This window comes from Panthera leo, chromosome F2 (genome assembly GCF_018350215.1).
Source record: "Panthera leo isolate Ple1 chromosome F2, P.leo_Ple1_pat1.1, whole genome shotgun sequence".
NCBI classification, from domain to species: Eukaryota; Metazoa; Chordata; class Mammalia; order Carnivora; family Felidae; genus Panthera; species Panthera leo.
The window spans coordinates 66,769,976-66,792,152 of NC_056695.1; the positions used below are offsets into that span (position 1 = coordinate 66,769,976).

The 22,177-nt window shown below is 45.5% G+C and overlaps 1 protein-coding gene across 1 annotated transcript in view; it reads left to right on the top strand.

The window, feature by feature from the left end:
• Positions 1-4,517: 4,517 nt before the first annotated feature.
• FER1L6 (fer-1 like family member 6) overlaps positions 4,518-22,177 on the top strand; it is a 137,043-nt gene continuing 119,383 nt past the window's right edge. Inside the window, exons 1-5 of the mRNA XM_042924123.1 lie at positions 4,518-4,574; positions 14,377-14,459; positions 18,510-18,630; positions 21,334-21,388; positions 21,470-21,601. Coding sequence (XP_042780057.1) covers positions 14,384-14,459; positions 18,510-18,630; positions 21,334-21,388; positions 21,470-21,601 — 384 coding nt within the window. The 5' untranslated portion in view covers positions 4,518-4,574; positions 14,377-14,383. The remainder of the gene's footprint in view (positions 4,575-14,376; positions 14,460-18,509; positions 18,631-21,333; positions 21,389-21,469; positions 21,602-22,177) is intronic.

The following is a 22,177-nucleotide window of genomic DNA, read 5'->3' on the forward strand; positions in this document are numbered from 1 at the left end:
ATTTTTTTCACCATATTATGGCCCATACATTTGAGCATAGCAAAAGAAGAAAATATCAAATCATCATTTTGAGGCCCTTTGAGCAATGCCAAGGAAAGAATAGGTGTTTCTTTGTTGGAGAGTGAGGCTTAGCAGCATTTCCCAAATTGTGGTCTGTGAAAAACCAATGTTTCAGTCTCCAATTTGGAAGAACTAAATAAAAGTTGTTGTTGTCAAATCAATCTGGGAACTAGATTCTGTGGTACTTTTGTACTTTGGAGGAGTCAATTACACATTAGCATCTTGTTGAATCCAGGAAGTCCTATGAAACTGGGTTTACCCCAGAATTTTCCAAATGTATTTTAAAATGGAATCTCTTTATTGGTGGAATCCATTTGTGAATGACAAGGTCTGGATTAGAGTTCTTTAGGGTGAGTCCTCCAGAAACCAGATTCCAAGATGGCATTGGCCTGCTCAAGATTTATTGGAGAAACAGCTGGGAAGGATCAAAAGGTAGGAGCAGGAGGAGGTGAGGAGAGTCTTTAGACCGTGATACAGTTCTGACATCTGTGACAGAGGGCAGAAAGGAAGGGGAACTTGGGAAGGAAGAATCTTCTAAGAAAGTGTCCTCCAGGTTGATAGGGATTCTTGTGGCCCAAGTCACCCACTGGAGGAGTTCTAGTCTTGCAGGAAGGGCCTGAATTAGTTCACTCACTGTGCTTAGTCATTAGCTGGGAGTAGTCCACGGGCAGCATGGCCTCAGTGTGGCATAGTAGTGGATTAAAAGGTGTGGGAGCTGGGGCCGTCAGTTAACTGAGTTTCCTGCAGCTGGAGATCTGTGTGGTGCTTTTTCATGACTGCCATATTTTCCAGTTGTGCCCCTTGTTAGCCCTGCAACCTTGAGTAAGTCAGTAGAGGCTTCTGGAACCTAAACAGTCAATCTACTAAATGGGGGCGGGGGTGGGGGTCTGTCCTTCCTGTCTCACATAGCTGCTGTGACACATAGCCACATATGAAAGCTGTTTGTATTCTATGAAGCATTCTAGAAATGGAGAAGATTGTTATTATGGTATTATGGGGAGGTGATAGCCTTTTTCAAGTGCATTAGTTGCTAGAATCCCATTGTAATGCCATCACAGTGCTGAATCTCCCAAGCCTTCTACAGTGCTGGGCATCCAGTAGGTACTGAGTAAATGTTTGTTGAATCATGATAATAAGTGTTGTGAGTTCTCCAAGGAAACAGTCCATGACTATGGCTGTACGTGGGATAATGATTGCAGACATTGCAATGTATGTCCTCTGGCAGGAGACCACATGGTGAAGGCAAAGCATGCAGGAGGGTGGGGGGTGATGCCCGTCGATTCGATCTATACTTGTATCTGTAACCAATATAGCAGCTTCATGGGAAGGGCGCTATTCTTCCCAGAGCGGGGAGGGCTGGAGGAGCGTTGCTCAGCCTTCTCACTTGGCAACATATTCTCTCTTTTGCTTTTCTAAAATAATTCTGAAGCTAATTGAATTGCAAAGACAATTCCCAAACTTCATTCTAGATAATTGTATGGCATCGCTCCCCTGAAGTTCATTTTCCAGAGTTGTTTACCAGTTACATTATTGACTGCTTTGAGTTTTTTCAACTCCTCCTTTGGGGATGAGCCAGAGCTAAATGGTTAAGAGGCAAGCACAGGAAAGAGGGTAAGTGAGGCAGCAGAGGTGATTTCTGACCCCGTCATTTCGTAGCTCATCTATTTGACTCTGCTGTCCTGAGGGGTGGTAGCTTTGTCTATTCCTTCAGCAGCTCAGCATTTTGTTCAATAAATGTTTGTGGAATAAACCAATGAATGAATTACATGTGTATGTGCTGGGTGCTGGGGAGACAACGGTGAATCAGCTAGACAGAGTTCCTGCCCTAATGGAACTTTTTGTCTGATCGTGGTGAACACAACTGAAAAGGAGTCATACAAAAATAAAACTTCGAATTAGGATAAGCAATGAAAAGAAACAGCACCTGCTGGACCTGGGGAAAAGGCCTCTGACAAAGGATGTCGTGACCCCTGGAGGCTGGGACAGCGTGACACTGGCAAAGAGGTGTGCGAAGCTGTGTGCCTTCCAGGCACAGAGAGGAGCATGCGCAGAGACCCGGAGGGCGGGGCAGATTCTGGTTACGCCCCGAAGGAAGTGGGTGTGGCCGGGGCGGACCGCAGGCAGCAGGAGATGCCGCAGAGAAATGAGGCTTCGAGGGAGCCAGCAGGTTTGTTCATCCGGCATTTCCCTGCAGTGAGCAGTCAACAAACATTTGCTGTAGGGGGACTGCTGTACAGCCAAGTGGTGTGTCCGCCGTTACGATGCGGGCTGGTGTCTGAATCGGACGCAGCAGCCACGTCGGCCACGTCGGCGGGGCAGGGTATCACTCCGCAGACAAAGCGCTAAGTCCAAATTTTAGCAGGAGGGAAGTGAACTTTAGCAGGAGGATGTTTTGGGTTCAGGGCTGCTGAGCTCTAAGGGTCGCCACGACACTCTTCCTTTGAGAAGAACAGATCAGATGCGAGGAGGAGGTTTGGTTCCTTTGCAAGAATTGGGGGTCTGGAGACAGGTTCCCTTCTGACCGTGCGTGATTCTGCTGTGCCACTTGAGCTTTGTGGTCATTGCTTTCCCCGACACGTGAGGCTGGGGCTCCCTGACTTCCGACGATCTTTACTTCTGATTGGGATCAACTATACCATGATACAAAAACGGGAGGAGGATTGCACAGGAGACCCGCTCTTTTGTGTGTGAAGCCCTGGGCCAAGGCCCATTTCTCTGGGGACAATGAGCAGTCGGCTGGGGATTTTGAATGAGGCCTCCTTGTGGATTACTATTCAACCTGCTCAGTCCTCACCTGCAGAACCTGCTTCCCAGCCTCCTGGCCCACGCTGGGGACCGCCTTCCTCCCTTGGTGTCTGTACCTTGGAGGCACTTATGTCACTGCCTGGCCCACAGGAGCTGACCTCGCGGCCTTCTGCATGAGGCGCTCAGTGCAGCGAAGCCGACGTTCTCTCCTTTTCCGTGGTGCCAAGAAGTGCAAGACAGCAGGGTACCAGTTTCCTAGGGCTGCCATAACAAATTACCACAGACTTGGGGGCTGAAAACCCCAGAAATTTACCCTCTTACGGTTCTGGAGGCCAGAGGTCTAAAATCAAGGGGTGGGGGGGCACCTGGGTGGCCCAGTCGGTTAAGCCTCCGACTTCAGCTCAGGTCATGACCTTGCGGTTCCTGAGTTCGAGCCCCTGCATTGGGCTCTATGCTGACAGCTCTGAGCCTGGAGCCTGCTTCAGATTCTCTCTCTCTCTTTCTCTCCCTCCCTTTTCCCCTCCCCTGCTCATGCCCTCTCTCCCTCTCTCAAAGAATAAACATTTTAAAAAATTTAAAAAAATAAATAAAATCAAGGTGCTGACAGGACCGTGCTCCGTCTGAAGGCTCTAGGGAAGGCTCCTTCCTTGCTTCTCCCAGCTTCTGGTGGCTCCAGTGTTCCTTGACCTGTGTCCATATCGTTCCAATCTCTGCCTCTGTTTCCACATGGCCTCCTCCGGGTGTCTTCTCCTTTTCTGCTTCTCCTAAGGGCACTCATTGAATTTAGGGACCACTCAGATAATCCAAAATGATCTCTTCTTGAGATCTTTAACTTAATTTGCATCTGTAAAGATTCTTTTTTTTTTTTTTTCCAAATAAGGGCATATTCACATTTTCTAGAACATGGATATATCTTTTGGGGTGCCACCATTCAACACACTATAGGCAGAGTTTCTGAGGCGTTTGACATGAAAATTTCTTCTTTTTGTTTTCTTCATTTTTATAAACTTGCCCTCTTTGAAATAGGAGCAGGACACAAGTCCCAATGAAATGCCACAGAGCAGAGACCGCAGGCCAGAGGGCCTGAGGACACAGGCTCTGAAGTCAGGTGGCTTCAGTTCAACCGCCAACTCTGTGGCTGAGTTTTGCCATCCACACATTGAGCACAATAACAGTTTCTACCTCTGAGAGCTGTTGTGGGACTTGAATAGGTGAAAGCCCTAAGTTAAGTGCTTAATAAATGTTAATTATTATTAAATGAACAATGGGATGTATTATAAATGAGCAGGGGATGGTGTGAAGGATTAGAAGGGCAGGCTGGATGGCTGGATGGTGGCTGGAAAGCATCCAGGGATTCGATATCATCTGGAGCTAGGGTTCTTCTGAGCCCTGATCTACATGGGGCTACCTGACTTGGAATGAAACACATCGGTAGCCCCTCCTCTCCAGACCTGCTCTGAGCTGCTGTGTTTGCTGATTGATATCTTGGGATCTGGCACTAAGCCACGTGGAGAAGTTCAGAGATAGGGAACTGCCGGCAGCCACACACACAGGTGGAAAGTCATTTCCTGGGAGGCACCTGCCCCTTGCAATGGGTCAGCCTTGTGCCTGATACCCATTCCCCTGGGCCGCTGCGTTCCAGAGAGAAGCTTCTCTCTTCCCAAGACTGGCTGGTCGCTGTACCTCCTGCCCTGCTGACCTGACGCGGGTCCAAGAAGTTAGTGAGCGCGAGTGCTTCTGGGCACTGTTAGGAGCCCTCTCTGGTCAAGGTGAGCTTCGGGTTCTAATTGCTGAGCCTCACCCGCACCCTGTGCTGCAGTCTGGGCCGCTGGAAGCCCACGGGGATCCGCTGCTGCTCCTCTGCTTGTTCCTAGAGAGCCGGGCCACCACGGTGAGGCTCCAGAGTGCAGAGCCTGGGCTTCGGTGACAGATGGCTGTGTGTCTGTAGGCAAGTTAGCAGACCTCTCTGAGCTGTGGTGTGCAGCATCTGGGAAGTGAGGATTGCACAATACTTGGCTCTAGTTAGGTGCTTGCAAAGCTGCCGTTTGGGAGGTAGCAAAGAGTGGAGTCTGCCAGGCCAGAGTGAGCTTGCAGCTTATGGCTGTGGCATCTTAGGCAGGCTATTTGACCTTCCAGGCTTCGATTTCCACATCCGTAAGGGAGATTGAACACGTCTATCAGATGGTTGTTGGGATGCCTAAGTGAAAAAAACGTCTGTAGAACCTTAACCCAATGCCTGGCTTATCCTACATGCCTAAGGGACGGTAGCTATTATGACTGTTCCAGAACACTTGGAATAACGATAATAAAATGAATTGAGTAAATTGTACATTGTACAATGGATAACTAAATATTGGCTCAATCCCAGTGTGGTCTGGGAAGAAAAGCATTCAGCTAGCTGTGAGGAAACAGTCTTGGAATGGCCTGAACTCCTTTCTTCTAATATGTTACATTTTTGAAGGCAGCCAAAGAACTTCCAGTGAATTCTTGTGGAGCTTTCTGTATGTGTGCTCTATCTGTCCATCTGTCCATCCATGTGTCCAACAGTCATTGAGCCCCGCTCTGTGCCAAGCGTTGTGCCAGATCCTGAAGGTACAGACATAAACCAGACATGGTGACTGGCTTCGAAAGCTCGGCATGTGGTAAAAGAGAAGGATCTTTTTCAAGTAATTATTATGAGCCATGTGATTAATGCTCTAATAAGGATAAGAGCAAAGTGCTAGGAATTCAGAAGACCGAGTGGCTTGTTCCTCCTTGCCAAACCGGAGAGCCCATTGTATAAGAGGAGGTAGCTAAGCTGGGCCTGGAAAAATGGTGTTGGCAGGTAGACGTGGGAGAAGTAACCTTCAATGGAGGGCCTGGAGGGAGAAGAGTTTCATGGGCAAGAGTGTGATGAATTCAGGAAGAGCTGCCATTTGGGCTAATCACAGACTTTGGGGGGTGTCAGGTGCTGAGTTGGTGAGCTAAGGGACATTCATAGAATGTTGCATTAAATTAAATTTAATTAGCATGTGTAGGGTACAGCACATTAGTGTTTACCAACAGAGTGTTGCATCTTTTACCTCATTTGATCACGGCAGCTGTAAGACAGACATAACTTACTTTATTTATAAGGGACATTTTACAGATGAAGGAAATGAGGGCAGAAAGGTTAAGGATTTGCTCAAGATGACATAATTAGTAAGTGACTGAGTTGATATTCAAAGCCAGGGTTTGGGATCCCCACATCAATGCTTTTTTTTTTTTTTTTTTAAGTTCATTTACTTATTTGGAGAGGCAGAGAGAGACAGAGAGAGTGAGCGAGCACAGGGGAGGGGCAGAGAGAGAGAGAGGGAGAGAGAGAGAGAATCCCAAGCAGGCTCCACATTGTCAGCACGGAGCCTGAAGCAGGGCTCAGTCTCACAAACTGTGAGATCATGACCTGAGCCAAAACCAAGAGTCAGACACTTACCCAACTGAGCCACCCAGGCGCCCCCAAATTGATGCTTTTTAAAAGTTAAACATTTTGTTGGAGCATGACACATCCAGGGAAAAAACACACACAGATCATAAACATGTAATTTGAAAATTTTCACCAAGAGGAGATAATATAAATAATAATCTTCAAATCAAGCTGGAGAAGTTTGACACCTTCCCAGTATTGCATTTTCCAGTCTATGAGCATGGAATATCCCTTATTTTATTTTATTTTATTTTATTTTATTTTATTTTATTTTTGGTAACTTCCAGTGTAGAGGTCAATGTTTATTTTTATGTAATTAAAAATTTTTAAAAAAATTTTATTTTAATTTTTTAAAAAACATACACTGTTCTGTTAGTTTCAGGTGTATAGTATAGTGAGTCACCAATTCCACATAGAGGTCAGTTTTTTAGAATGATTCCTAAGTTTTAAATTTTTGATCCTATTATAATTTTTATTTACGGTTTTAGCTTATAATTCTTTGTTTTTGGTACAAAGAAGTACACTTGATTTTGTATATTGACCTTGTTTCTAGATATCCTGCTAAATCCACTTAGCAACTCAAACAATCAAACTTTATTGACTGGGTAAGTGCCTCCAGCACGGTGTTGAATAGAAGGGGTGTTAGTGAGTATCCTTGTCTCATTTTTTTTTTTTTAATCTTAGGGGGAAGTCTTTCAATATTTACTATTTGTTTAAAAGTCTTATTTATTTTGAGAGAGAGAGAGAATCCCAAGCACGTTCCGTGCTGTCATTGCAGAGCCTGACTCTGGACTTGATCTCACAAACTGTGAGATCATGACCAGAGCCAAAATCAAGAGTTGGACACTCAACCACTGAGCCACCCAGGCACCCCTCAATATTACTATTGATATGATATGAACTCTAAGGGTTTTTGTAGATATCCTTTGTCATCTTAGGAAAGCTCTCTGCTCTTCTATTTTGTGAAGGTGGCTATGGAATGGAGACTAGTTTGCAGGAAGGAGAGAGAATGGAAGCAGGCAAACCAGTTAGGTGTTGCTCTAGAATAGGAGCAGTGTAGATGCAGAGAAGGGATGTCCTGGGCTATTTCCTCAGTGGTTGTCAGTTTTTCTAATTTTTATTTAAATTGTAGTTAACATACAGTGTAATATTGGTTTCAGGAGTAGAATTTAGTGACTCATCACTTACATACAACACACAGTGCTCATCCCAACATGTGCCCCCCTTAATGCCCATCACCCCTCAGTGGTTCTTACTTAATCACTGCTCACCTCATAAAGGTTTCAAAAGAGAAAAGAGCACTAAAGATTGCCAGGGCTCTCTTTCTCTGGGCATTCCACGTAGTGTTCTTTAAGATATTATCAGATGTTTTATGATAAAGGTGTGGTCACGTTAATGTAGAAAAATCTGAATGCTGTGTCATCCCCTTGGAGTGTCACCACAAACATCAGCATTACTAAAGGGTTTGAGACCCTACAGCAAAGGTAGTTATTTAGTTAAGAAAAAAGTTTTTAATGTATATTTATTTTTGAGAGAAAGAGAGAGAGAGTGAGTACAAGCGAGAGAGAGAGAGAGTGAGAAAATACAAGCAGGGGAGGGGCAGAGAGAGAGGGAGACACTGAATCTGAAACAGGCTCCAGGCTCTGAGCTGTCAGCACAAAGCTCAACGTGGGGCTTGAACTTGGGAATGGTGAGATCATGACCTGAGCCGAAGTCGGACACTTAACTGACTGAGCCACCCAGGTGTCTCCTTTTTAAAAAAAAAAATTTAAGGTAGTTATTTAATTTAATATAGCACCATCCTTCTGTCTTCAATGTCCATGGCACCAAAAAACGAGGTTCAGAAGGCATTTCCTGTGTCCTTTCCTTACCCATCATGGAGTTAATGACTCTCACTTGTACGTCAGTGTAGTGGCATCCCCGAGGTTATAACCAAGCCCTTCTCTCTCACTGTTATGTTCAAAACCTATTGAGACATAGGCCCACGCATCAAATAGGGATCAAAATATCATGTCTGTTGATGGTAAAGCTAGATTGGAGATTGGAGGAAGGTGTATGGATTGGAATCCAGGTTAGTTTTCAAATAGGTTACTGAGAATCAGATGAAGTGGTCCGCCAAGGTACAGAGGGAAGAAGCCCTGCCTCAGAGACTTCCACTTGACGTTAGGGGCAGAAAGTAGAATACAGATGCAACAAGGTGGACCCACAGAAGGGAAAACCACACGGGAATAGGAACCTTGGACCTTAACACAACCCAAGAGAGGAAAATCACATGATGGATGCCATCTTCTTGCCATTCTGCCAAGATGAAATCAAAGAATATATGATGAGAAGAGGAAGGTTCTGGAAGTAAAGGAAAGGAGAAAGCCTGGAAAGGGAGGGAGTTCGAAGACTCCTTTATGCGGAGACACAGGTAGAGAGAACTGCTTGTTTCAAGAGGGAAGCTGCCTGTAGTCTATTTTTGAATTAGAGGTTGGTTCTTTTGTCTTTAAGACAACAGAGATCAGGGCTCTAATTAGCCTGGTTGTAAAGAGGATGGAATAAGAAAAATGAATATTTTCATAGGGGCCCAAGCAAGAGAAAGTTTGGGGCTGGAAAGAATTCAGCAGCCCTACTTATACTGCCTGCCAATATTTATTTCTGTGGTTTCCTTGCGTTCTGACCAACCCGGTCATGTGCCAATCTTAGCTATAGAGGAGAAGGAATAGGACATCAGTGGCCACAGGTTGAAAAAGGCTCCCCCAACCCTTGGAAGATGGCATCAATAGTGGGCCCTGTTGGCATCCTGCGGGATGGGCAAGATGCATGTGAGGGAAAAGTCCCCATTTCCCTGAGGCAGTCCTACAGCAGCACCCTTCTACCTTGCCCTTGAACATTTGGCAAAGCTCTCTGAAGGGCTGTCAGAGGCTGGCTTAACCAGGCTGGCTCTACACAAGGTGGCTCTGAATTATTCCTGAGTCATCCTTGGTTCAGAGAAACCACAGGAGGAGGGATTCAGTAGCATCCTTGGAGGTGCATTTCCTAGACTCAGCTGACTCTTGCAGGTGAAATATCAAGGTTCTCGGTGATTGTCTGTGGAGTTGGTGACGTTTGAATCTCCTTATGATGGCCTCTGAGGCTGGAATGTACAAAATGGGGGCCTAACAGAGAAACATTCATTTACCGCAACGAGGTAGGAGATTGCAAATCACAGTAGAGAAAACTGGTTCCCATGAGATTGGGAGTCAGGGCCCAATCTCTTTACGCCATTGTCTGGGACACTTTGGACCCAAATAGAGGACTGATCCTTCTCTGTCTTAAACTGAAGGACTCAGTTCCTCCAAGAATGGGTTGATCCTGTGCAGAGTAGAGAAGGCCACCAAATTGTGGGCCAGTTGCCAGGATGGGGGTTGAGTGGAAGACGAGGTGGGGTAGGATGATAAAGTCCAGCCCACCAAACAGATTCACCAAGTGCTCTGAACTTCCTAAGTTTCACTGCCCCCCTTTGATTAAAAATTTGCCTTTGAACTTCCTTTAAAAAACGTGCACTTTCTCTTTGTGAGGAGAGTTCACTGGCACTAATTACTTAAGTACAGGGATTTGCAACCCTACTTCACATTAGAATGACCTTGGGAACCTAAAAACTACCAAGCCATTGGCCTTGCTGCTGACCAGGGAAATCAGATTCTCCGGGATGGGATCTGGCCGCAGTGTGGGAAACAGTTTTAGAAAGCGCCTCATATGAGTCCGATATACAGCCAAAGTTGACCATCATTGCCTAAAGAAATAAGATATAGAGCAGGCAAGTTGCTATAGGAAGATTATGGGGAGAGAGGAAGAAACATTTCGGTCTTGGCAAGGCAGGAAGACACATGGATTTATATTTTAACAATCTTCAGTCAAAAGCCAACATAATGGCTATTTCTATATTTGGTGATTTGCCTTTAATGAATATATCCCAGGCTTAAAAGTAAGATGAGTACACAGATCAGATATTCCCAAGAAGGTATTTCTCCGTAGGCAACTGGGTATTTATCCAAGGCTCTCTGGATGACCTCAGAATGGTGGTAAGGCTTGATTTTGCTTTATTTTTAAGGTAGTCCTGATTCCATACAAAGCCATTCTTTTAATAAGGAATTTTAAAGTTTATAAGAGTTTGCCATATAAATCAATTCATAAATCAAAGTTGTTTTTTCCACACTGGATGTTATGACTCTGTGTTTGGAGGGTGAGGTGCACAGATGACCTGTATCCCGTGACCTTAGGTGGAAGGAGAGCAGGAGGGGCTAGTAACGGACACATAGTTGACTTAGCTTCGTGTTTGGTTGTTGGGTCTGAGCTGCTTCTGTTCCACATTGAAGGTAGAAAAGGTGACTCCGGAAGGGGAATTTTGTGATGCAAGTGGAAAACCACATGGAGACCCTCATTGTGAGTCATTTCCTAATCTGTGTCCAGTGAGCCATGGACATGAGATTAAATTAGTTATTTGTAGAGCTCCTAACCGTTCAGCATGAGCACTGAATGGGGTCATAATACATAACATCCTACAAGAAAAGTAGAGTTAATAACTTTATTGCCACTTCCTGCAGAAGAAGAGCCTGAAGCTCAGAGAAGTCCCATGGCCAGCCCCACTGGCGTAGTTAGAAAATGGTAGACGTGAGACCCAAACTCTAGTTGTCCAGCCCCTCTTTCTGTGTGCCAGGCCGGCTGCCTCCCCGCGGGGCCGGCCCTGTGGTTCAACATGGAGTGATGCCCACCTGGAACAGATGTGCTGAAGCCAAAGCCTAACACGTGCACTGTTGAACGCTCTTATTGTTTGGATACAGATATCGGAGTCATGGTAGCTTTCACCCCGAGGAGACCAGGTTGGTATGGGGGTTTCTGTGTGTCTTGACTTACCTTGGGGTGGCCCTGGGAGGAGATTCAATAGTTCTGATACCAGAGAGCCGCATCGCTTTTGTAAAGTGGGAGGGTTCCCTTGCTAGAATCCTCAGCAAGCCGAGAAGGAGAAGGGCGGTTTGATGGCCGTTGCCCTGGGGACTTATTTCCTCATTTACTGTCCGATCCCAACATACTGGCTAGAAACCCCTGACAACCTCTTGTTTGTAAAGATGGATAATAATAGCATCCGTCTCGCGGTCTGTTGGGAGAACCCTAGGAGATGGTGTGTGTAAAATGGTGCTCCTGGCACATAGCGTTAATACATGTTTAAAAAATATTGAACTCAGGGGAATAGTGCAGCACATTTCCGTGTCATCAATGTTGTAATGCAGCATTTTGCAGTGGGTTTTACACTTTCCAAGCCTTGTTTCCTATTTTAACGCCACCCTATGAATTGGGTAAGAAATGTCCTTGGGTCATGTGGGAATGAACCATGCTCATCTGGGTTAAGTGGCTGGTCCTAAATTCAAGAGGTAACAGGCGATTCAAGCAGGCCCGTGGGCCGTCTTCTGTCGCCAGTTCACTCTCTGCTGCCCAATCTGCCCGTGGCCGATTATTCTGGGCTGCTGAGCCATGCCTTCTCTCTACTGCAGATGTCACGGGGCTGAGGAGGAAAAATCAATTTTCATCAAGAAGCCTTTCATGCTGGGAGTCATGCTGGGAGTGCCCTTGATGACTGACTCAGGGTTTCAGGCAAACAACCTTGTGTGTTTGTGAAACAAACATCAAGCCATCCAGGGGAGCTGAGCTGATAGTAAATCCGTTGGGCATTACTGAAAGGCTCTGCGGCTTCCTTGGTGGCTGGGTCTGAGCTGTGCCTAGAAAAGAGCTTCTCAGCATTGGGTCTTCTACAAAGCAATTACAAATTTCTGAAAGTGGCTCCAGACATTGGTATGTTTTAAACTTCCTGAGGTGCCCCTAGTGGTCAGCTGGGCCAAGAGATCTTGGTTTCAGAGGGGGCAGGGGCATCTGTCTTTCTCTCTTTTTCTGCCCTCGCTAGCAACCTCGGGCATGCTTCAGTGCCTCCGTCACAAGCTGCCTGATGGGAGATGCAGAATGCCAAGGCCATCTGTGATGAGGATGTCAGCTTCCTAAAGCAACATCAAGTCTCCCTGTGGTAGATACTGTCATTTATGAGTAGTGACTTCCTGTTTGCTGATGGAAGAAATTCAGCCTTTTCAAATATGCCTCCATGAAATGATCAAGGCATTGAGCCGCTGGGGACCACAATGGCAAGTCAGGGTTTGGAAGGTGCTGGCTTGGGCCCTCTGGTAACTCTCTTTTGAAAACAGGAAAGTTATTGGAAGTTGCCTTTAAGAAATTTCAGAAGAGGGAAATCCTCCTTGTGTATGTTCCTCTGAGATTCTTGGGATACTTAGAATGATTTGCATCACAGATGATGGCAAACCAAAGAGGGGGAAATGCTACCTGCAAAAAGGGCACATTCTAGCACTTTCTATATACCGGGCACTGCCTTCAGTGCTTTGATGACTTCACCTCATTTTTAGTCTCACAGGTCTGTGAAACAGGTACGTTATTATTCCTTTCCATAAATTTGTACCCATGGGGAAACTGAGGCAAAGAGAAGTATGTGACTTGCCCAATCCATCGATGTCTTGCAGGGTTCCAGAGCCTGTTCTTTCCATTCTACTGTATCTCAGGGTCTTAAAGGACCCCCAAGATCCCATAGACCACTCCCCCTCTTCTGATGTTTGTTCTCTCTACAACATCCTTTTCTGGTGGTCACCAGGCCTTTGCTTGCCCACCTCCAGGAACAGGGAACTCACTGCTACCCAATGCAGTCCATTTCACTGTTCAGACAACACCAATGTGGGGGGCTTCTTAATTTCTCAGTTGAATTAAGGCAGAACATAAAAAGAATAAATAAATAAATAAGTAAATTAATAAATAAATAGAATGAACATCTGTCACCTAGTAGCTTCCATTCATTGGTCTTAATCCTATCCTTTATGAGAAGAACAAGAATACTAACATTTATTGAGCAACCTGTATGTTCCATGTAATGTGCTAAATGCTTTGCTTTTCTTATCTTGTCTCACACGTGAGGGCCCTAAAGTGCAGAGAGGGTCAGCCTGCACAGATAGCACCGGGACTAGAACCCTGACAGTCTGATGTGGAATCCCTGCTCTGAGCTCCTCGCGAGTCCTACCCACATGAGCAGCACACTGGACGTCGTTGATGGCCCTCCACTCTCTTCACATGCAGGACTGCAGGATGTTCCCTGGGAGGCTTTGCTGCTCTCCCCTCCCTTCTCCTTTCTGCCCTTTTTCTTCCTTCTCCATCCTCTGGGGGGCCAGCTTACCAGCCTGCCTGACTCAGGGCCAGGACTTCCCTCTGAACTGGGTCCATCATTGTACTGTCCTGTGTTCGGTCCCCCTCAACTCCAGAAAGGGCTCTCTCAGGAGGAGTGTCCAGAATGCTTCTGTTGTCTGTTAAGATGGAGAAGCAGGGCTCTTTCCTGGGATAGAGGGAGGCCCCAAGTAGCTTCTGCTCACAGCTAATAATGACAGTAATAATAGAAGCTAATATTCCAGGCACACACCATCAGTGTCAGCTGAGCTGTGCACTTGTGGTGGGACCTCACAGGGTCTCGACCTTGGAAATAGTATGGGAGCGTGGCTCTGGAGAATGTGTTCACTCTGCTCAGGGAAACCTGTTCAGGCCGCCCACTGGCTCTAGTCTGGGTTCTGAAATCAGACAGACCTGGGTTCTGGGTAGCTTTGATGCTCAGAGCTGTGTGACCTTAGAAATACTACCTACCCTCTCTGGGCCTTGGCTCTTCATCTGTAAGATGGGTGAGAGGGGGGTTGCTGTGTTGGCTAAGTGATGTCATTCATTTTGAGTGCCTGGTACAGGGAAGTGAGGAGAAATGGTGAAATACCAGCCGGTGGTGTTAGTATTCATATTCTGCGTCATTTAAGTTCTAGGTGGACTTCATGATTTCTGGTGAGGTTTCATGGTTTCTGCAAATGTAGAGCTGTCTGAAGAGCTTGTTGGTTCTTCCTGACTTGTCTTTTGATCCTCATCCACCAGGGTGAAAGAGGAGGCTGGTCAGCTTCCAGGAAAACTCAGTGTGTGTGTGTGTGTGTGTGTGTGTGTGTGTGTGTGTGTGTGTGTTTTCTCCTAATATGTCTGAATGACTTGAAGTTACTGTTACAATGTTGTTTAGTTTTTCTTCTTCTTTTCAGAAAGGGGATGTTTGGGCTCAAGCTGAAGAAGAAGAAGAAGAAAGCAGAGAAGGGGTTAACACTAGCCAATAAGGCTGCTCAAGGTGAGGCTTTTGGGGGTGGGGGAAAATGCACTACTCTGGCATTGGGAGCCTACAGGTCTCATAGAGTTGACACCTCCTTGGCTGAGAATGGAGCTGTCCCTCCGTGGAAGCGTGGAAGCCAGGTGGGGGGTGTGCTACCTGCTGGGTCTTCAGGCCCTGCTGGTCACAGGTGCAATCCACCCCAGTGCTGCTGGTCACCTGGTCATTGGGCCCAACAGGGGTGGGGCGGACACCTGCTGGGCCATGGAAGGGGACCCCAAGGAGACGCAGTGACAAGGTCCAAGCTCCTGTTTCTCTTCTCATTTGCTCTGTAGCCCAGGATAAGCCACTGCACAGCTCTGATTCTGTTTCTTCCTTTGTCAAGCGGGTACGATATGGGTTGCTGGGCTGACCTCACACACCATGGGGAGGATCCAGTGAGATTTTAAAAATAAGGGTGAGGACAGCAGCTGCTACGGGGGAGGCTCTGCATTTATTGTCTCATTTGACCCTGCCATCATCTTACCAGTGGGTGTTGTTATCCCAGGTTTACAAATGAGGTTGCAGAGATGCAGAGAGAGTAAGTAAAGTATGGGAAGGACAGCGGCAGAATTTGCAGGGCCTAGTGTATGAAAATAAGAACGCAAAGCCCTTGCTAAGAAATTATTAAGAGTTTGTGGGTGGCAATAGCAGAGTGCTGAGCTCAGTGTGACAAGGTCCTTCGGATCACAGGACCCTGCGTGGAGGCACAGACCCCACAAGCCTCTCAGGCTGGGAGCCCAGAACCAGGAAGCAGTGGCGTTGGGATGCACGTCCTGGCTGTTGGACTTGTCGCCCTCAGAATGGGCGGCTTGCTTCTTCGAAAGAACAAATAAATCCCCAAGTTACAGTGTGAACCGTACGTACCGATGGGGCCAGGCCTGGCATCAGGTAGACACACGTTTGTTGAGTCAAATAGGATTAACTGCTTCCGATGGACAGGTCTGCGGTGGTCTTCCAGAGACTTCTGAGTGGCCCTGACAACAACCAGCGTGAGGCTAGCTTTCTGGAACATTTACGAGCCCAAATGGTGCAATGGGTCTGCTGTGTCTTCACCCCTCTCGTCTCCTTGGAGGGACCCATTGGGATGGGATGGGAGAGGCATTTTAAGTGGAGACAGGACTTAAAGCTTAAAGAAATACTTGTCTGTTCAGTCAAATTGAAGGTATCAGGGAGTAGGTAGAAAAGGCTTTTAGGTCTTTCCTGGTGTCTTTGAAACTGTGACCCTACAGTAGGTCCTGGGGCACAAGGTTGAATGAGACAGTCCCTTACTTTCACGGTGTTACGAAAAATAATATTTATGACACATTTAACAAGTCCCTGCTGCTTTTTATTTGACATGCATCATTCATGACTCTGAAATGTAGGTTCTTTTGCCCCTATTTTACAATAGAGGTTCAGAGAGGGTGAGTGCTTGCCCAAAGTCACACAGCTAATAAGTGGAGAAGCCAGCTCCTGAGCCTAGGTCAATCTTATACACGGGCCTGGGTTTTCCTATTCCATGGGTCAGCCTCCAGTTAGGAGCCTATAATGACCACGTAGGGAAGGAAAGAACAAGGTGGTGGAGATTTAGGGCAGTCAACCTCAGGCATTTCAGAGAAGCTGGCTCCTATGGCTCATTCTAATTAGAGTTGTCAGCCCAGAAAGCAAACAGGGCAGAGAGGAATTAGACCCTTCCTAGAAAGTAAATAGCATTCATCCTGCTGACTAGGGGCTTGCCCTGTGGGAGACTGACAAAACAAAGTCCATAGAACTGAGTACACTTTGGTCTTTCCTTTTGGGACTATCCTGGAAAGTTAGGCTCTTCTGGATGTAGCATTTGGAGATTCTCAGAGTCAGTGGGTCTCATGTCTGTGTATTTGAGGCATAGTGGCTATATCTTAATTTCATAAAATTCCAGTGATCCTAACCCATCCTTTAACTAGTTATCCAACAGAGTTTTTGAGTACCTCCCATGATCTTCCATTCATGCGTTTACTCAAGAAAGACTAATGGAAGTTCCAATGAGTGTTGGGTCCTGTGCTAGATTCTATTCTATATGATGGTGAACATCGGATAGATTAGAGAGGGGCTAGCCCTGTGTAGGACTCTTCCGTTTGTCTTTCCAAATCAATTCTCCACCTGTCCTCAGCCCCAGGAGGCTGACCTGTATTGATGCACAGCCCAGGTCCCTTTCCCGATGGGGCGCCCCAGCAGGAAGTTTGAGGGACGGAGGAGTGTGAGCTCAGGATTCATGGTTGGATGTGCCCCTCAACGAAGGGGATGGTTACTGCTCTTTATAGGGAAGCCAGCTGGACCTGACTTCCTCTCCTTCCAGGTTCTGGTAACTGCTCTCCTCATTTTGGGGTCTTCCAAACAGATACAGTGTGGCTGCTCTGAGCCTCAGGTAGCTGCACAACCCTTTGTGATTTTCCTGTACCCACACCGTGTAAATTACCAAGTCCTCAGATCATTCTGTTCTGGGGGCACCCTCTGTTACCTATTGGGACCTGAGGAGGTACCTGAATTACAAGGTGAGAAAAGTGCTACAAAGAAAATAGAAAAAAAAGCATCTCTGTGGGATGGGTAACATTGGCCTTGCCTCGCTTTATAGATGAGGACAGCAGGGCTGAGAGAAGATCCTCAAGTTAGGGTGTGGCAGGGCTGGGATTTCCACCCAACCTTTGGGGCCAGGGTTTTGAACTACACCATGCAGAGTCTCTTAGTGCATGAGAGTATTCCACACTGTATGTTTTTTACCAAAAACCTGGCTGAGAGGCGGTTCCTCAGCTTTGCTACACATTAGAATCACCTGGGGTCCATGTGGGGCGGTGCACCTGGGTGGCTCAGCTCAGGTCATGATCTCGTTTGTGAATTTGAGCCCTGCTTCAGGCTCTGAAGTGGCAGTGTGGAGCCTGCTTGGGATTCTCTGTCTCTCTCTCTCTCTCTCTCTCTCTCTCTCTCAAAATAAATAAACAAACTTTAAAAAGAAAAGGAATCACCTGGGGATTTAAAACATCTTGACATCCAGGTGATATCCCAGATAAATTAAATCAGAATCCCACAGTGGGGGAAGAGATCTAAAGAATATGTTTACTATCTATTCATTTAAATTTTCTAGACACTTGTGCATTCCTTTCCTGTGGCTGCTATAACAAATTACCAGAAACTGGGTGGGTTAAAATAACCCACATTAATTTTCTCATAGTAATGGAGGCTGGAAATCAGTATCACTGGGTGGAAATAAAAATATTGGCAGGGCCCCATCCCCTGGGGAGTATCTGATTCCTGCCTCTAGTGTTCTTCTGATGGTTATGATGGGCATCTGTCCCACCTCTGCCTGTGATTACATTGCATTCTTCTGTTCCCTGCCTCCCTCTTGTAAGGATATATATTATTGCAATTAGGACCCACCTGTATAATCTAGGATAATCTCCTCATTTCAAAATCCTTCATTTAATCACATCTGCAAAGACCCTTTTTCCAAGTAACATTTACAGGTTCTGGAGACTAGGACTCGATATCTTTGGGGACTATGATTCAACCTAGGGCACCTTTCTACTCAAAATTGGCCCTCAGACAGCAGGAACAGATCTACATGGGACATTGCTATTGGAAATGCAGACTCTTGGGCTCCACCCCAGACCTACTGAATCAGAATCTGCATTTTAACAGCTTCCCAGGTGATTCTTATGCACATTAAATTTTACTGATGAGGTTCAGAGGGAATAAATTACTTGTCTGAAATTCCACTGTGGCAAGTGGAATGCCTTGAAAGCATGTCTTTGAATTCATAATCCAGTTTTCTTTCCGTAATACCATGCATATAAATCTACTCTTTTTTGGAAATAGAAGACGAATTTACTGTTTAGGAAAGTTAAGGTATGTGCCTGTCTTTTCTGCCAATAAAATGTTAAGTTGCACGCTGGCAGGGACTGTCTGGATGTCTTCACGTACCCCTTATGGTGATTAGCATAGCGCTGGACGGTTGAGGCTCAGATCACCACTGTGGATCATATTTGACAGAGTTTTCTTCCTTGTTTGCTTCTCTAGATGGCCAGGATGAAGCAGAAGCGTCACAGGAGGGGCCTTCACACCAGGAAGGACCGGGAGGAGATTTAATTTATGGTCCTGCGTCTGTGACCCCTGTCCCTGCAGCTCCTCCAAAGAGAAGGTACAGTGCTGGTGCAGGCAGTCAGCACACATTTACTGGGCACCTCCATGTGCAGGAACCCCTGCAGGCTCTGGGAAACAGACAATAATAACTGATCACTGGTCACAAGGTGCCAAAGGTCTAAGGCAGGAAGACAAGAGGTCTGTATGTATTCAGTTTCCTCCATGGCAGTGCTGGCGTCCTGATAGTGGTCAGCCTTCAGCAAGCCAGGGTCCCACCTTGACCAACTTCTGCTCTTAAATCCCCTGAGTTAAGGTCTCATAATTCAGCAATGACAGCAACAACAGGAGGCAGACTCAGGAGCTGTCCCTCACCTGCTCTTTAATTCATCAAGGTGCCAGGTGTCTTAGCTCTGTGTTTGTCCCAAATGTTTGTACTACCCGACAAAAAGTCAGGACAAACTGGCCTTCGTGCCTGTGATTTGCTCTGTCAGTTAGCAATTGATGTGTAACACTCCCAAACTCAGAGGCTTAGTGAAAAATTTGTTGCTCCTTATGAGTCTGTGGGCTTGTTGGTTAGTTTTACGGGTTCTAGACTGATACACATCCACACTCGTGTGTGCGTGTGGTCATTTGGTAGCTCTGCTGATTTTAGTTTGAGTGTTGGCTGGTAATAGGCTGGTCTCAGATTGCTTCACCTGGGACCACCGAGCTCCCCTCGATACGGCATTAGATCCTCCAGCAGGCTAGTCTGATCTTGTTCTAATGGTGGTGATGGCAGAGTTCCGGGAGAAGGAGTATGAGTACATAAGGTCTTTTGAGCCCAGGCTTGGAATTAGCATGAGTCATTTCTGCTGCATTCTATTAGCCAGTGCAAGTCTCGAGTCCAGCCCATGTCAGAATGAGGGACAAGTCATAAGGCAAAGAGCATTGTTCCGAGGAAGCTAATACCTGGGGCTATCAATGCCTTCAGTCTACCATATTTGTTTATGTCTATTTCTTACTCATGGTAATTCCTCATGTCATCCCTTCTTTGTCCACTCAGAATTCTTATTGTCAATAAAGCAAATTAGTGCTTCCCTGTATGGCAGACTGAGTTGTTATTACTGGGCCCTACAGGATGGCACACAGTAGATATGTGGGTAGAGGGGGTTGGGAAACAGCTGGAAATCAGAGATGGTGATAGCTGAGAGGTTGACTCTTTAAAGGAGACATGAAGTTTGTATGCACATACTCACTGCGGTATCTCCTTCCCCCTTTACTGCACCATGACAACCATGGCCCCCTAAGCTCCCTGACTCAGGATTTCAATTACTTTGAAATATCCTTGAAGGGATCCCTTGCCATTTATCTCACCAGAATAACAGCACCGCATGGAGGAGGGCAGGAGAAAAAGAAATAGGGAGTAGACTTTTTCTTTTTCCCTGGTCAGTGCATTCTCCATCAGTTGAAATTCTACCCACCAGATAATGCTCATTGACATCCAACCTCTGCAGTGAAGTCTTCGTTGCTTACCTGGGCTCTCGGGAACTTCTCTCTTCTCTGAACTCCTATCACGTTTTGTTTTTTTTTTTCTACAACACATTTTACACTTAAGAGTTTTTTCTTGCCATGCTTTGGTCCTCTCTCCCTTGGATAGATTGCTAGCTCTGTAACGGCCAGGATGATGGCTCATTCATCTGTTTTTTTCTCTGAGACCAGCACAGAGCTTTCCCACAGTAAATGATCAATGCGAATTTGCCATTTTATTAATGAACATATATACCTTTTTCTATGTACTCTTCCCTACATACATTATCTCCTTTCAGCCTCAGAACAACACTACATGGTAGGAATTATTATGTCCATTTTCAGATGAGGAAATTAAGGGTAACGTCACAAAATTGGGAAAAATAAATATTTTAATTCAGATCAGTCTGAGTCTAAAGCTTTGGGATTTTTACTAGCCTTCTCTGTTCTCTACTGGACTCAGTTGTAATCAGCGGAAATGGAATGAAGTCAAATGCAAGACGGTATTGTTGGAAAGCAGGAGAATAAAATCCAATAGGAACTCAAGCTCAGTTCATTTCCCACCCATTGCTGCCTTGGTGACAACAGGGATCCGTCACCTCTTTCTACCGTTATCCAATTTCTAAATGCCCAGGTGTTGTGCATCTGTTTCTAATTCCTTACGACAGTCCAGATAAATGAAATCCCCTGGAATGTGAAATCTCACTGGCTTGGCATCTGGGTTGCTCCTTCCGATTTTCTCTTTTACCAATTCTTTCAAAAGCAATCACAAAACTCAGGATTGTTTTACCTACTATAAATGGCAAAGGCGTCCTGTGGATAGGATTGGACAGGAAATAAGGGAGATCTTTATGCAGACCCAGCTGTGCTAATGACTTGCTGAGGCATCTGAGTTTCTCATTTTGTAAAACCAAAAATAAATGATGCTGGTGATCATACGCACAATAAGAGTTGACACTTATTCTCACCAAGCACTGGGTTAAACCTTTACATGCATTATATCATTTAATTGTAGCCATTATCTCATGCGGTAAGTACTATTATTAGCTTCATTTTTAAGATGGAGAAACTGAGTCATAGAGAGGTTGAGTCACTTGTTCATTTACATTTTATCTCTTCCAGAGATGGAGAGATAATATGTGATACAGTATAAATAAAAGCACTTAGAAGTACCTGGGAAAATATTATCAAGTCTTATGGATCCCAAGTATGTTCTTATTTAATGAAACAAATAAGTTAAACTTTCTTTTAATAGATCAAAGCTGTCGACTAAGATCCATGATGGGGAGATCAGATCCCAAAGCTATCAAGTAAGTGACAGTCTGTCCTGTGTCTTCTTGTGTGAATGAACAGCAAGGTCCAGAGTGCATATCTGCTACTTTGTGTTGTAGATTGCCATCACCATCATTGAGGCCCGCCAGCTGGTGGGTGAGAACATTGATCCAGTTGTGATCATTGAGGTTGGGGATGAGAAGAAGCAGAGCACCGTGAAGGAAGGAACCAACAGCCCATTTTACAATGAAGTAAGTCACGGAGGTCACCAGTATCCTCTCCACCAACACTCCCTGCACTGCCACCTGGGGTGTTCTTTAGCCAAATAGAAAAACTGTGTCCCTCCTCGCTGCTTCCCACCACTCATCTAAGCCCTGGAAAATTCTCTGAGCTCCTTGCAGACAGCCCCATAGAGTTTCACAAAAAGATAATGGAAAGGAGAGATGAGGAATTCCCACTGATTTTAAATTCATTGCTGTGTTTTCGAAATACCCCATTTTCTTGTCTCTTTTTTTGAAATTTATTCTTATATCTTATATGATGATCTTCATTCACTATAAGGTCTGGTTTTATATTCAATAAATGTATTGAGTGTTGGTTGTAAAGAAGATAAACATTCTTTTTCATGAAAGAGACCCTCGAAATTTAATTATTAATTTTGAAATAGACATGTTGCATCGGAAAGTAAAATAGTCATATTTTTCCAAGCAGTGCAGAAATTGTGGACATCAAAGAGAGGAAAGCATCAAAGAGAGACAGGAGGCTTCTAAGTATTATACACACTGAATTATTTTTTTTTTAATAAAAAGATTACACAGTAAAAAAAA